General features: G+C 46.7%; 1 protein-coding gene across 5 annotated transcripts in view; it reads left to right on the top strand.

The window, feature by feature from the left end:
* Positions 1–14,656, top strand: part of PLXNB1 (plexin B1) — a 76,190-nt gene that overhangs the window by 47,412 nt on the left and 14,122 nt on the right. For all 5 annotated transcript variants that reach the window (XM_083796099.1, XM_083796097.1, XM_083796100.1 and 2 more), the window contains exons 9-21: positions 2,731–2,839; positions 2,933–3,041; positions 3,188–4,048; positions 4,496–4,621; positions 5,744–5,866; positions 6,893–6,986; positions 7,230–7,396; positions 8,445–8,596; positions 10,464–10,569; positions 12,169–12,305; positions 12,508–12,684; positions 12,889–13,057; positions 14,401–14,643. In XM_083796099.1, coding sequence (XP_083652225.1) covers positions 2,731–2,839; positions 2,933–3,041; positions 3,188–4,048; positions 4,496–4,621; positions 5,744–5,866; positions 6,893–6,986; positions 7,230–7,396; positions 8,445–8,596; positions 10,464–10,569; positions 12,169–12,305; positions 12,508–12,684; positions 12,889–13,057; positions 14,401–14,643 — 2,573 coding nt within the window. The remainder of the gene's footprint in view (positions 1–2,730; positions 2,840–2,932; positions 3,042–3,187; positions 4,049–4,495; positions 4,622–5,743; positions 5,867–6,892; positions 6,987–7,229; positions 7,397–8,444; positions 8,597–10,463; positions 10,570–12,168; positions 12,306–12,507; positions 12,685–12,888; positions 13,058–14,400; positions 14,644–14,656) is intronic.

Genomic DNA, 14,656 nt, shown 5'->3' on the forward strand with positions numbered 1-14,656 from the left:
TTTTTTTTTTTTCACCAAATAAAATACAAACCTTTTCAAATCCACATATTAATGGGAGAAGGAAGTACCTGTAAAGGAAGGCAAGAAGAAACCCACAGCCCTTAAAAAGATTAGAAATGAATCCGCAATGCAGTAAAACCTCAGAAAATACACAGCTTTCTATTACTGTGAACAATAACTGGCTAAATATTGCTAATTGGCCACTCTGAAGCACCTGGAAAGTTCTCAGTTTGTAGCCTGTGCATTGGATTTTGCCCAGCCTGTCAGTGTCAGCTTTGATGAGCTGATCTCTTCAGAGAAATTGTTCATCTAAATTAAAAGGCAGGTGCCGCCCGGGAAGCATTCCACATAATGCACCTAAATAGCTAAACAGATTTACCATACGAGTATGCAGCTGGCTAATAGGTCTGAAACAATCTCCATGGACGTAATGTGACAGCAGAACCCAGCTAGCTGAGCTGTTCAAACTGAAACGCCTTGATTTTTCAGTATTTGTCTGTTGGCTTTCACACTGCCTGGCATGAACCACCCAGGTCTCCACTCAGGGTGGTCAGGCACAGAGAGGGGAAGGCTTCATGCACTACCACTGTGGGCAGAGTGAGCAGGATTGGCTTCCCCATTTAGATCTGCAAATGTTGACTTGAATTTAAACTGGAAATGTCAGCATAGGTAAAGCCACAATCAAGTTTTCACTATTAAGTGCTTTACCTATGTTATTTTAATGTTGCTTCTCTGAAGCTGAGCAAATTGCTTCTATTTTGTAGCTTAAACTTATTCCTGGATGGTTGTATCCATTTGATCTCATCTGTCGTTCTGCTTCTGGAGCTCTTTTCCCGGTCAATGAACTATGGTCAGGCCTTCTTAGCACAGGGTTTTGCTGTGTGAACTGTGCCAACCTTCTCTTCATATCCTTTCATTACTCAGGCTCTGAGCTCATTCTCTCTCTCTCTCTCACTGTCTTTCTAGCCCTTCTTTGCAGCACTTCTGTGCCCTACTAAGATGAATCAGAAGCTGGTAACCAGAATGATACACTGTTTTCTAAATGAGGTCTCATTAGGGCCTCATGCACTGGTACTTGCCCATTCCTGTTTAAAATGCTTTTCCCAGCTCAGTAAAATGTTTGCCTTCTTTCAGCTTTGATTTAAAGGTTGCGTACCAGCTCATCTGTCATTTTAAGCTGATGAGCTCCACATTGGTAGCAGAAAGTCTTGCTCTTAACTTCCAAGTGCTCAGCCTTGTCTTCTCTACTGCTGAACGGCATCATTGGCAGTCGTGGGAAGTAGTAGGCTTTGTAGAAGTAGGCATGTAGAAGTAGTGGGCTTTCTGGATAAAGGAATATTTCTAAATATGGTGTCATAACCCTGAAATCCTGGGAGGTGTTAGCCCTTCCACCACTGCCAGATGCGGTCACCTTTATAACAACGGGGGGAGTTGGTGGTACTGAAGTGACTCCTGCCTTCAGCTGCGTCTGATACCCACCTTCTCTCCTAATCCTGGGGTTGCATACACACCTCATCACTTGTTTTACTAGCATAATGTCTCACTTGTCATCCTATCAGGAACCAAGTTTAGGCCTGACCGATCCTCCACCAGACAGGATAGCTATTTTGCTGTATTCTAGACTTTTGCAAATGAATCTTGCTTGCAAAAGGAGGTCTGAACCCTGTGAGGGGAACGATGGGCAAGCTTCTTATTACCTACTTTTATAGCAAATTGTCTTGGAGAAATTGCAACGCCTAGAGTTCAGCAGAGCATGCAATGTGCTCCTATGATTTAGAGTCCTAGCGCTCAATTCTAGGGTTGAGGGCATCTGTCTGGAACGAGATTAACTGGCTTCTTTAGTAGTCATATGCAAACCATCTTTGGACTCATGCTATCAGCTGTAGTTATGACCATCTCTGCAGTTATTTGGTCTATAAGAAAGCAATGATAATCTCTTTCCCAAAGAGAGTCTGGCTGTCCTGAAGCTTGTAGTTAACATGAGACCTAGGTTTAAAGCAAATAAGCCTTCAGTCATTGCAAGTGAGATTACAAGTCTTGTAAACTCCTACACTGACTCACTTCTCAGTCTGGACATAAAACAAAGATCTCAAGGTGATAGCAGTACGTGAAGTGTGTGCTGGTTCTAAGAGTTGGGTTTTAGAATCGTAGAATAGTGAGGAAAGGAAGAGAAGGTTGGCTTATTTAGGGCCAGAAAAATTCTTCGTGTCTGAAAAATTTACAAAAGATGTTTATTACTGAATAAATTTCACAAGAATGTGGGTTGAAGCCCTTTACTTCTGGCAAGAAGAGTCAAAAAATATGTAATAACTTTTGTCGGTATTTAATCATAGAATCATATGTTTTCCTTTGGATGACATGAATTTTCCCTTGAATGACAAAGGATGTCAGTCAGCTTTGAGCCTGGAATGTCACTTCTTCTTCTAATACGTGATAGTGGAGGTGATGGCGGAGTGCAAACGAAACACTGACGATAGATGGCAAACGAAGATGGAGGGATCTTCAGGGCCATCTTCCTTCCCCTGGGTTGGCAAGAGCTGTCATAAACTACTCCTGAGCAACTTGTCCAGCCAGTTTTTAGTGTCCATAGCATAATCTAGTGATTGAGATGCTGGCAGCACGGAAGGGAATCTGTCTCCAAGTGTCTTCCCTAAAGCATGCTCTGTCTTTTAACAGTATGGCAGTCTTACAGTGGCTCCATTTCTAAGAAATTTTTATTTTCGCTTTCAGATCATGTCACCATAAAGCTCGTAGTGCGTTTCCATGACATCTTCATTGCTTCTGTGGACTTCTCTTTCTATGACTGTGCTGCAGTGGCCCTGCTATGGAAATCAGCACCGTGAGCACCTGCTTTTTCTTGTCTGTAGTTATAGGGAGGGTGGCTGTCCTGTCCTGGGTCATCTTAGCAGCTGCTTTTCTACCACTCTTCCAGGTGCCAGAAGTGTGTGAGCAGTCCCTGGGGATGTAACTGGTGCATCCAGCAGCACCTCTGCACCCACAAGGCAGCCTGCGAGGAAGGAATCATTATCTACAATGAAAGGGTATGTCTCCTCAGTCCGTCAGGGGTGAAGCAGCCTCTTGTGAAACATTGCTATGGGGTGTAATATGGAGTGTTTTTCTTCCTTGGGTTTTATTCTGCATTTTTCTTATTTCTTTCCTCTCACCCCACCATGTTGTTTTTCTCTAGGCCCAGCTGCCAACTTCAAGCGTGTTTCCTTCTTCAGCAGCTCCCCTCACCAAATCCTCTACCATAGCCCCTGTGGTGGCCACAAAACCCATCACTCCCCCTGTGCGTGTGGTACTGAGCACTGCATCCCCCACAGAGCCCAACCACGTCACGCCCTCTGCAGCCTCGGATTCAATGACTGAGCCTACAGAAACCTTCAGCTACACGTCCTCAACTCTTTCAACCGAAGCAGCGTCTCTCCAGGCTGTCACAGAAGCCCCCCTGCCACCACCAGCAGACAAACCTGCTGTCACTCTGCCAGACACAACTTCTCCTGCTGCCTCTGTCCTCACCAGCCCGTCCAAAAACGGGGATCACGCAGCCCTGCCCACCGTAGCGCCAGCCACTGCCCAGGAGCCGTGGCACACCGACCCACCCACCACTGCAGTAGCTACTCCTCTGCTCACAACCGCACCAGCAGTAACGCCTTCCCCTCACATCACCAGCTTCAGGTGGCCTCCAAATTCTTTTCCTACCACCGAAGCCCTGACATCTGCCATCCCATCTCCCCAGCCCCCCAGCGAGGTGCCAGGGGAGACTGCTGTCTCTGATGACTCTCCTGGTTTGCTGGGAACCGAAATTCCTGCTTCAGAGCTCCCGCCGTCAGCTCCCCCGGACTGGCTGCTGGGGGAAGACACGGAGCTCCAGGACACAGAGGACTGGATGGATTTGCTGCAGGCTGAGAATGACACGTCTCCCTTCTCTGCTTCCACTCTTCTGTCGGGTGATGGCGATTCTTCAGAGAGGGATGTCCCTGACTTACCCAGGATCCTCCACCCTGACCTTGACTATCAGTATGATGCCCCTGGGTTTTGGGAGGAGGTAAGTTGCTGGACTTCAGAGTCTGCATTTTAAGGCTGTAATGCTTTGAAATTTTGAGATATATATTTCTGATCTAATATTTCAGCACATAGGAGAGGTAGTGGTCTTGGAGAACGTAGCAGGTGACTGCTGTAAATGCAGGGTGAGAAGTGGCAGCCTGAGGAAGAAAAACGTGTGGGAGATTCTCAGGTCTTGTAGAAAAGCTGCTGGCCTGAAGGTGGCAGCTGCTGGCCTGAAGGTGGCAGCTGCTGTGATGTCCAGCATATTCACAGCTTTCTGCCGTTCACCACTTTGGGCTTGTGCATTGCTTTCCTGTAACTCATAGTAAAGAAGCACTGATGTTTCTTTGCCCAGGCAGGGCTTTATTTCTCTGTTTGCCTATTGTTTTCTCTGATTTCCTCTATCAGAGGTATGAAAGCCTCTCTCTAAAGATGTGTTTGTTTTCAGAATGAAGAGTTTAGCTGGGGTCCTGGTGCCTGTCCCTGTGTGCAGGGAATCCAGGGATCTTCGCTGTTTCCAGTCAATGTGGCAAGGAAGATAACCCTGCTGGGAAAGAACTTCCACCTCTACCAGGTAGTTAGCTGCTATTTCACATCAGCATTGACAAAATGTGTTAGTGCAGGGCACTGCTTGGGCAATCTGTCCGCTGGACTGCTACAAATAATTCTAACAGTTGTGAGGCTGCTGAGGTTTTTCCTGTTTTCTAGCAGAAATAGCCAGAGGAGTGACTGACTTCTGTGAATAAGAAATTAGGTAGCTGGATTTACTGGTGGGTAGGAGGGCGTGCAGAGAAAGGGAGGCTACAGGTGTGCACCAACCTGCTGCAGAAATCTGCACGTATTTGGATTAAGTTGCACCTGTGCTACACTGTAGATAGTAGTTCTTGGAGTAACTTCCTGCTGAATCTCTGCTGGTTGTTTGTGTCTCCACAAGCTAAAGATAAGTCATCTGTTCCCTTTCCTTTCTGGCCTGGTAATGTTGATGTGGTGGCTATTCCTGTCGTACCTGAAGCCTCCACAATGGGGAAAACCGGCCCTTGAAAGCTTCATTCTCTGGGTGTGTCTCTGATAAAAATTCTTTGCTTCTTAAGACAGAAGGCTGATTTAGTAACCTTTTACAAACAACCGCCTCAGAACATGCAGCCCACAGACTAATTGTTACTTTATATGTTAAACCTGATATACTTCACTGCTCAGAGCAGCAGAGCTAGTTACAGATGCATATCCTTTTTTTGACAGAATGTGCCCAAGCAACTCAATGGAAGGTTTACAGGAGAGAGAAGAAAAATACACTTAGTGTTTTTGAGGTGCACCGCCTCAGTCTGTGTACTCAACTCTTGGTTTCTGAGCTAGTGTTTCAGAGTTGTATAGGCATAACCTCAGAGTCCCACTGTTTTTTCTTTAATGCTTCCTACTGTGGAGACTTGTCCCCACACTGACATACATGTGGTGCTCCCTTCTATGTGTTTGTTTTTTGTTGGTTTGATTCTTTTTGTACATGGAGACAGTAAGAGTGTAGAGAGCCTTCAAATACAGCATAGAATTGGCATAACAAAGGGAATGACTGGAGCACGCTGCCTGCACAGTAAGAGACTTGGTAAAAGGCACTGAATTGGAGTGGCAGGAGCCTGCTGTCCTGTAGCAGGAAGCTCCACGTGATTAAGAAATGGTGCTGTATAAATCTTCTCCTCTGTAGGACCAGCAGTGGGACTATGAGTGTGTCCTGAATTTGGAGGGGAGGACAATGGTGATGGATGCTTATGTGGAAGGGGAAGAAACAAACCAGTCCCTGTGTTATATCACCTGCCAGCTGAACCAGGTGAGTGCTTGGGATGTGTGATGCCGTGTCACAGGTTGCACTGGTACTGGCTTTGCTCAGCTCGTTTATCTGACAGGCTAGGAGGCAAGCTCTCTGGGGAAAAGAGCATATTTTGCTAAAATATTTATACAGTACTTAGCACTATAGGGCTCTGTGGTGGTGCTGCCTGGCAGTACTGGTGTTTCAGTTTGCAGAAAGATTGTGCAGCCTGAGCCCCAAGATCTGTTGCTGCATTTGATGTGGCACAGAATGGTGCTGGCTCAGAATCACCACTCGTTGCAACCTCCCAGGACACTGCAGCCTCTGCTATAGCTTGAGACTCTGCTGTCTGCAGTTTCTGGGTCGTGACTTCCGCAGCGGTGGTTCTTTTGTGAAAAGAAAAATGCTATTAATGCCAGTTTTTTTTCTTGGTGGTAGAGGTGGTAGAGGCTAGCCTGTGGATTCTAAGAATAACAGGTGCAATCAATCAAAGCAGCAATTTACATTTCTGGATTGTCTGTAGATTTTTCCATATGGCAAGATTTGCAAGCAGAGGTGATATTTTTAGTTCGCAATCTCGTATAGCCAAGGGAGAAGGAACAACATAGGCTTTTGCACACACAAGCCGTGCAGACCAATTATAATGCTACATCTTCAGCTCAGCTGAAATTGCAGAAATGCCAGCTTGAGCAGTTTTTTGAGCAGGTGGCTTGTAATTAGAAATCAGACATTTCAGAATGCATTTAGAAAGTTAGACAAGTATTGGCACGAGCACACACTTGTTTTCAATGTTCTTCCTGGTGAACCAATGTCAGCTGCTCTTTCTAGAGCAAAATGGTGCCTGAGTGAGCCAGCGAGGACAGGTCTGTGCTGCCACTGCCTGAGCAACGCTGCCTCGACTGCGTTCACAGGACACATTGGCAGGCTGTGCCTGCCAGTGCTCTATGCAGGATGGATGTTGATTTTGTTTTTGTTTTTGCAACCTATTTAGCTGGCTTGTTTGTGCCTCCGTTAAGTCCTTTGCTTTGATGGTCTTTGTCTTCGCAGTACAGCTATGCAGCACCTCAACTCGAATTCAACGCTGTGGTGTTTGTGCAGAGGCGACGACACCTTCGAGTGGACAGTGCTGCAGATCTCCACGGTAGGAATGCAACTCTGCAGGGACAGCAAGTGGGATAAAAGGGAATCAAGGAATCCTCAGCTTAGGCTTTTTGCATCTGTAGTAGTTCTATCACAGGGGGACTGAGGAAAACATACAGCCTCGGTTCTATCAGTTCTCACAGAGAAGGGAGGTGGAGGGGATTCTTTGTAAGACACCAAGTGCTGGGATATTCTGTGCCTTAGGGGCTGTTTTCAGATGCCTCTGAATGTTTCTCTTTTGCAGTGACTTTTTACAACTGCTCCGTGGGACACACCGATTGTAGCCGCTGCCAAACAGCTGACTCGAAGTACAACTGTGTGTGGTGTGGTGGCAGCAACCCCAGCTGCATCTTCAGGGGCTCCTGCAAGGAAGAGATAGAAGACCTGTGTCCAGCACCGCTCATTCACTCTGTGAGTAACCCGCTCACTAGTGTACTGCACCTGGGGCAAGGAGGGCTGCATTCTCCAGTTGAAACCAGAGGTCTGTGAACTCAGAGTGAACAGTGCAGCTCAGCAGGACATTGGCCATCTGAAGAGCAAGATAATCCTATTCTGCTCTGATCTCTCAGTGGTGTGAGGATGCTAGACTTGTGCTGGGCTTTCATTGTACTCATTAAGACCATTGGGGAAAGATGCATTTGTATGTCATGTGAGCTGAAACTGGCATGCCAGAAGGAGCTGAATCATTCAGAAGCTGGAAAGGGTCCACAAGTTGGATCCCCCAACTGTTCTGAGCCAAAGCCTGAACCAGGTTGGCCCAACTGAGCCTGGGGTAAAGGAGGGCAAAACCTAATGATAATGGCACAGCAGGGATGTGAAAGGCATGACAGGTTACTGGGATTAATGATTTTTGTCTGTTTATTTTAAATGTTTCTTGCTAACTGCCACATGACAAGTGTCTGTAGCCATGTGTCCCTTTTGCTGTCAGCTTGTCCTCCCTCCAGTGGCACACAACGTCCATGTGCTGCATCTTGTCGTAGTTCACCTTGGATGCTGCTGAGGGACAGAGCTTTGAAGTTTGTGCAGCATGTGATTCATTGTCGTACTGATGCTGAGAGGGTAATGGTGCTTGCTGCTTCAACACCAGTAACATTTATCAGCTTGTGCATTCCCACTCTTCCGTAGAGATGCCCTATGGAGTGGTCAGCATGGTGATGAGAAGGCAAAGCAGGGCAGTCCTTGCCTGTACAAGTCTGTAGTGGACTCGTACCCTCTGGGGAACTGCTGGCAGTGGTGAGGTATAGGAAAGAAAGCTCTGATTGTGGTGTTCTTTATGGCCTTTCTTCTGAGGATGCAACCTGGTGCTAGTCCCAGTCACCAAAGGGAATCCAAAGCAATGGCCAGGCCAGGCAGAGTTTGCAGTGGGGCAGTTGTGAAGGGCCCGGTGCTGTAGATCAGTTACCAGGCTGAGGAGGTCTGAGATACTGTGACATTTACACGTGCGCGGGTGTCTTTGCAGGTGTACCCCCTGTCTGGACCAGTGGAAGGTGGCACTAGAATCACCATCACTGGCTCAAACCTCGGGCAGAAACATCAAGACATTGCAGAAACTGTCACTGTTGCAGGAATTCCTTGTGCCGTAGATGCTCAAGAGTATGAGATCTCTAGCAGGTAGAGTATCTGTGAACCTTCTCCCAGAGACAGGCACTGGCTTTTCCCTTGGCTGCTGACACCAGGCTGAGGTTTCGTTGCCTTTGCTGTAGCAGGTATCGAGCCTTGCCCATTCCCCAGGGAGTGCCCCCGAGTAAGGTCGCTGTCTGATTAGTAATTCAGGCAGTGACCTTGGGGAGATAAGTTTGTGTACAAGGCAACGACCAAACAGTGCCGCTGTGTACTGAACACAGCTAGCCAGCTCAGGGAGTCACGGGCTCAGTTGCGGTTTCGTGGGTGTCTCTGTCACAGCTTTCTTTCAGTAATGCACAGGACATGGCTTGTTGTAAGTGTCACCGCCAGGGAAATATCCTGGCCTTGTTAACGCAGGATGAGGATGGGGATGCGTGGTTGGAGGTACAGCACAGTTCCTTGCCTCTGCTTGAGCGGGCATGCCCCAAGGTGCTTTCCTTCACTTGCTAGCCAGACCTCCACCTCCCAGGAACAAGTCCAAGGAAAGGGCCCTCTTAGCCAGGGACTGACAGGGGAGTCCTGCTGGGCCCTGTGCCACGCTTTGTTGGCTAGCAGGGCCTGGCAGCTCATGGTGCCTGTAAAAGTAGTGGCTACAAAGAGGATGAGAAGGGGCAAGAGTTCCTGCTGAATCCAGCTAATGTCAGTGATAAAGAGAATTGGGTAGTTGTGTGTCTGGTCAGGGAAGGACCATATAACACTCAAGTGTAGTCAGGTGTTCAGAGGTGTGACTGGAACGGCTAGGAAGCAAAGAAAGAAATATTTGTACAGTTGGCCTATGGCAGGGCAGGTAGGTGGGAGCCTTGGACAAGGGAGGCAGAGGAGCCAAGCAACCAGCAGGAGATGAGGAGAGAAGAGCAGAGCAATTGTGAGTAACCTCTCATCAGAGCTATCACAAACCCATTTTTCCATTCCATGGTAGCAGTAGCTGTAGCACCCTTCCCCTGGGAGCAAGGTAAGATCCTGCTGGGAAGTGGCCTGCTGTGTTGAGCAGTGTTGTCCTGTCTGTGCTGTTTGTTTGTCTGGATCCATCTGCTTTCTGTTTTCATCCTAGAATTAGAGCGTAATCTTTCTTGGGTAGCACTGTCTTTGTTCTGTATGTCACCTGGCATCCCGAGGTCCTAGCTTGGGACTGGCTCCCTGCCAGTCCCTTCAAATTTCTGAGCCTTTTTGTTTGGGGGCATATAGCTGTGAACCTGGAACCCACTCCTGAGCAAGGCCCAGACAAAATTAATCTCTTACTGCATAGAGAATCTGGCAAAAGCCTGCTGCAGAGCAAAGTTTTTCTGAGAGTAAATCAGTGCTCAAACAGGGCAGCAAGGAATCCTACGTTAGAAGTATAACCTGATTTTTTTGCATTGTCAGCATCTCCCATACCAAATTACGGCTGGAAAAGGGACTGGGAAGAATGGGTGGTGCACGCAGGGAGAGCTGGCAGATCCCAGAGGCTGCTGGCTGAAGACCAGCTAGACCTACAGCCTTGAGTTTTGTTTCTGCATCAGGCACAGTGCTAATGTGTGGATTGAGGTCGCTCCAGATGTGACTGGTTTGATCACTCTGGACTGTAGCAGAGTTGTTGGCCTCTTCGTGCATCTGATATAGTGGGCTTCCTCCTGTCTGTCCCTGAAGAATTGATCTTGGATAGAACTGGCCCATTTGGAACTGCCCCCTGCTTTTTTCTGCTGCACCTAAACTGGCTTTTAAAGGAGTTTCTCCACGTTCGGTGGTATATTCTGAGCATGTGATAAGGCTGAAAGAGAAGGGAGCTGTGGTTGCTAGGTGGTTTTAGAACATGATGCAAAGGATACAGCTCGTTTTCTCTTCTGTGCTGTGACGCTGTTCTTGGATTGTCCTGCAGTATCGTGTGTGTCACTGGCGGGAGCTGGACGGAGAGATTTGGGCACGTGGTGGTGGAAGTGCCTGGAGGAGGACGTGGAGTTTCTGGGCATATTTTCACCTATCAGGTAATGTGGCTATTGCTTCTTTTATACCTCTCCCTATTCTTCCAGTATTTCTGCTAAAGAGCTGCCAATTGCATGAACTTCTGGCTCTCTATCAGAAACTTGGTGCTGGTGTTTTTATCCAATTTATCTGGTCTTTTAGTTCCGTTTTCTTTGTTTTTCTTCCCTACTGCTAAGATTATAAGAACAGACATACTGGGTTGTACAAAGGATTCTGTAGTCTAGTGTTTTTGTTTTGGTTTGGTTTTTGACAGTGGCAACTTGAATACTTAAAGAGGAAAAATACTAGGTACTTCTCTGATTTGGAGATTTTTATTGGTGACTTAGCATCCTGTTAAGACGTACAACCTTCCTTTTATTAATTTGCAAATTGCTGCTTGAAAAGTTTTTACTTCTGACCTTCAGCAGCTGGTGGCAGTAAGTCCGGTGTATGGAGAAGCTTCCTATTATTTTTAAACACCTTTCTTAAACACCTTTCTGATAAATTGTTGATCTCTTAAACACAGCAACTATGAAATATTTAAGTAATTTTAAGATAGCATTACTCACATTTCAACCTTGCTCTACAACTTACAGTTGTATTTGCCAAGTTGCACGTCTCCCATTTCCCTTGGGAAGAAGAAAGATGTCTGAAAAGTCTTAGGCTATTACATTTTGGCTATATAAAACCATTTTGTATATTGGATTGTGCTTGTTATTGCTCTTTGTTTTGGTTCTGTTATCACCATTTGAGGCAGGGTGATTAGAACTGCATACTTACATTCAAGATGTGAGTGCAACAGGAATTTGTACTATCATATATTTTTTTTAGTTCTCAGTTCCGTTCCGAGGAATTCATAATGCTTGGTGTGTTTTTATTGGGCTCTGTGCTTACAGAGTTGTTATAGGTGCTAAAGCACTCCTGAATGGGCAGTAGCTATATCAAAGCTCACAACTGGGCTGGCTTCATTGTTGTAGTCTTTCTGCTCCTTCTCATTTTATGTATCTTGTTTTTCATTTATCATTTATCAGTAGCGACTTACTTGTGCCACTCTGTTGCCTGGTTCCTCTGTTTTTTTTCTGCACCTCCTGGGACTAAGTCATCATTACTGTGAATAATTTATCAAATTTCATTTCTCCTTTCCAGGTGACCTAACAGCATGTTTAGCAGCTCAGGCCTTAAGACAAATTCTTAAGGCTCCCTGCTGGTAATCTCTTCATCTACTAGACAAACAGACAATTTATTTGCTGCCTTGTATTTCCTAACTTGAGTTATTAATCCAGTTACTGATCTGAACAATCCCTTTGAACTGTTAATCCTAGGGTTTGTGTGTGAGGCTCACAGCTCTGCTGTCTGCAGCATCTGTCTGCCTCTTGCATTGTGGAAAGACAAGTCTCTGATTTCGCATTTCTTGCTAGTGTGGTTGATCCCTCATCTCTTGGTGCCATTTCACAGCAAGGTAGCAGCCGGAGCCTAGCTGATGACTGCATGTGACTGGGAATCTATAGCTTGTGTTTTCAGAGCACTGGAGATCACTGCTACTTTCTTTCCTTGCCTTATTTTGTGAGGTTCTGGTCACTCATCTCTCTCTCTTTTTTTTTTTTTTTTTTCTTCCCTTCTAGAACCCGGAGCTGAAATCCATTGTTCCAACTCAGGGCCCCAAAGCAGGAGGAACCTGCCTTACCCTTCTGGGCTCAAAGCTGCTGACTGGACATCCTAGTGAGATCAGCGTCCTGCTTGGAGACCTCCCTTGCCGCATGTAAGATCAGAGCCTGCCGTGCTGTGCTGGCCGTGCACTGCCCCGAGTCTGCCCCAGAGCCCTGCAGGGTTTTCACCATTAAATTTAGGAAAATATGGGAACACGTTCACGGGCTGTCAGCAAGGAGCAAGGCACAGTACTATAGAACCTGTCTCTGCGGTGGCTGTATTTAATCCTTTGTTCTCTTTTTTGTCTCTCCAAGCCTCTCTGAGATGACAGAGGATCAGTTGGCATGTCAGACGAGTCCCAGCAATGTGTCTGCAGAGCTACCAGTCACTATCAAGTACGGGGACCAGGAGCGGAGGCTGGAAGGATCCCTCTTTAGATATACTCCGGATCCCAACATCACTTTTGCAGAGCCACCTAAAAGCTTTCTCAGGTACAAAGACTGAGTGCTTGCACCTTCCCTGAGGCTGTGTGCCATGGCAGGCAGGTGCTACAGCACCAGTGGCATCTGTTTGTTGTGCTGCACTCTGGAAAAAGCCAGGCTGGTAGGAATGGGCATAAACGGAAGGGTGGGAGCATGGGCGTGACAGAGCTAATGAATAATAGGTGCGTGAGATTGGCTGCTTTTCTCTTCCAGCGGAGGGAGAGTGCTCAGAGTTCACGGATACAACTTGGATGTTGTACAGAGACCGAAGATTCGAGTTACAGTCTCTCCATCTGAACGCCGGCGTCGAGGAGTGGGGCGATGGCGCAGAATAATCCCAGATACCGAGTGCCCTGAGGGTGCTCTGTGCAGCATCCAGCAGGTAGCGTGGCAAAGTGCTCAATGGAGCTGAGGGTTCATAAGGGCTGGTGTGTTGTGCTGCCAAGGTGGACTTTCTGTCCCTAGGGCTTCTGGCCCCCTTGCTGTTATCTGCTCAGTTCCCACCAACTAACAGTCTTGGCCAAACGGAAGCGATCTCTGCCAGACTGAAAGGTTAAGCACTTTCACAAACATTTGCATGAGTTGGGTTTGCCTCTGCTTAGAGATGTGCGGGGCTTGTGATAGGAGACAAACAGCAGGGCAGCAGCATGGAGATAAAGAAATCTGCAGTTGAGCCAGAGAGCTTGTCTGGCTCAGCATGTCCATGCTCCAGACTTTCTTTTTGCATAGTTCAGGTCTGTCTTTAGAGCTCCTGGGCTCTTTCACTCTGAGATATAAAACCAGGCAGAGTTCAGTGAAATGACCAATTCCACCAGCGTTTTTCTGTTCTCCAGATGTCAGCATCCTGAGATGAGTCATTGCTCAGGTCTTGATCTGACCATCAAGACTGCAGAGTTTGCAGCAGAATTTGCAGAGTTAGAGGGTATTTGGTAGCCAAAGTACAACAAGAGTTTGCATTCGTAGTGCAAACAGTGGAGGGCTTCCTGTACATAAACTTGGAGGCCTTGTCTTTGTTTTTTAATCTCCCAGTGTGCTGTGAGGTAATCATCTGACATTTCATCTGGCATTCTGAGAGATGTGGTGAGGATGATGCTCTTCATATTCTTATGCATATATGAAAACTGCTCTATGTAGGATTTTTTTCTATGATAAGTCCCTTCCAGGTTTCTGTCTTATAGATGTGGAGCTGAATATGCTCCTGAAGGACATGCGCTACTAAAGGCTGTTCTTCCCAATGTTCTTAAGAAGGCATTTGTGGCTGTGAATTCCTATGGGGGAGAGGGGAAAAAATGACTAATGCTCTCATCACATGTATAAAACATATGTAATCCAGCAAGGGACACTTCTTTCACAGAAGCATTCAGATTAGGAAGTCTGCAGTGCCTTGAAGGTCTTTGGTCCCCTTCTGTCAGAGCAGGGAGATCTAAAGCTGATGCTGCTCCAGATTTTGCTGCTGTGGGAAAGTTGGAGCTGATTTCCATTGCTGAAACTTAGGTACCTACAGCAAAAGCAGTGCTCTGAAGACTTTCTTTAGAGGAACATGGGGAATTCCTCAGATCTTGGATTTTTCTCTCTACAATTAGCAGAGCTTTTCTGGCATTGCTCCAGGTAAGAGGAGCACAGACTGGCCCCAGATTGTGCAGGGTTTGAAAGCATTGCAGAGCTGCAAGAGAAGTATTAGCATTTCACTACTAATGCTTTTTTTTTTTCCCCTTTGGCATTTAGTTTGAAGAACCATGTCTTATTAACTCCTCCTACCTGATCCTGTGCAAAACTCCAGCCATTAACCTGCTACTGCGGAGTGTCCACATCAAACTGGAATTTATTCTGGATAATTTGAGCTTTGATTTCAACTCCTTGCATCCCATGCCCTTCTCTTACGAAGTCAACCCCATCCTCAAGCCACTGAATGCTGAAGACCCCGCCAAGCCATATCGTCACAAGCCAGGAAGCGTCATCTCTGTGGAGGTAACACAAGAAC

This window comes from Anser anser (genome assembly GCF_964211835.1).
Source record: "Anser anser genome assembly, chromosome: 12".
Classification (NCBI taxonomy): domain Eukaryota; kingdom Metazoa; phylum Chordata; class Aves; order Anseriformes; family Anatidae; genus Anser; species Anser anser.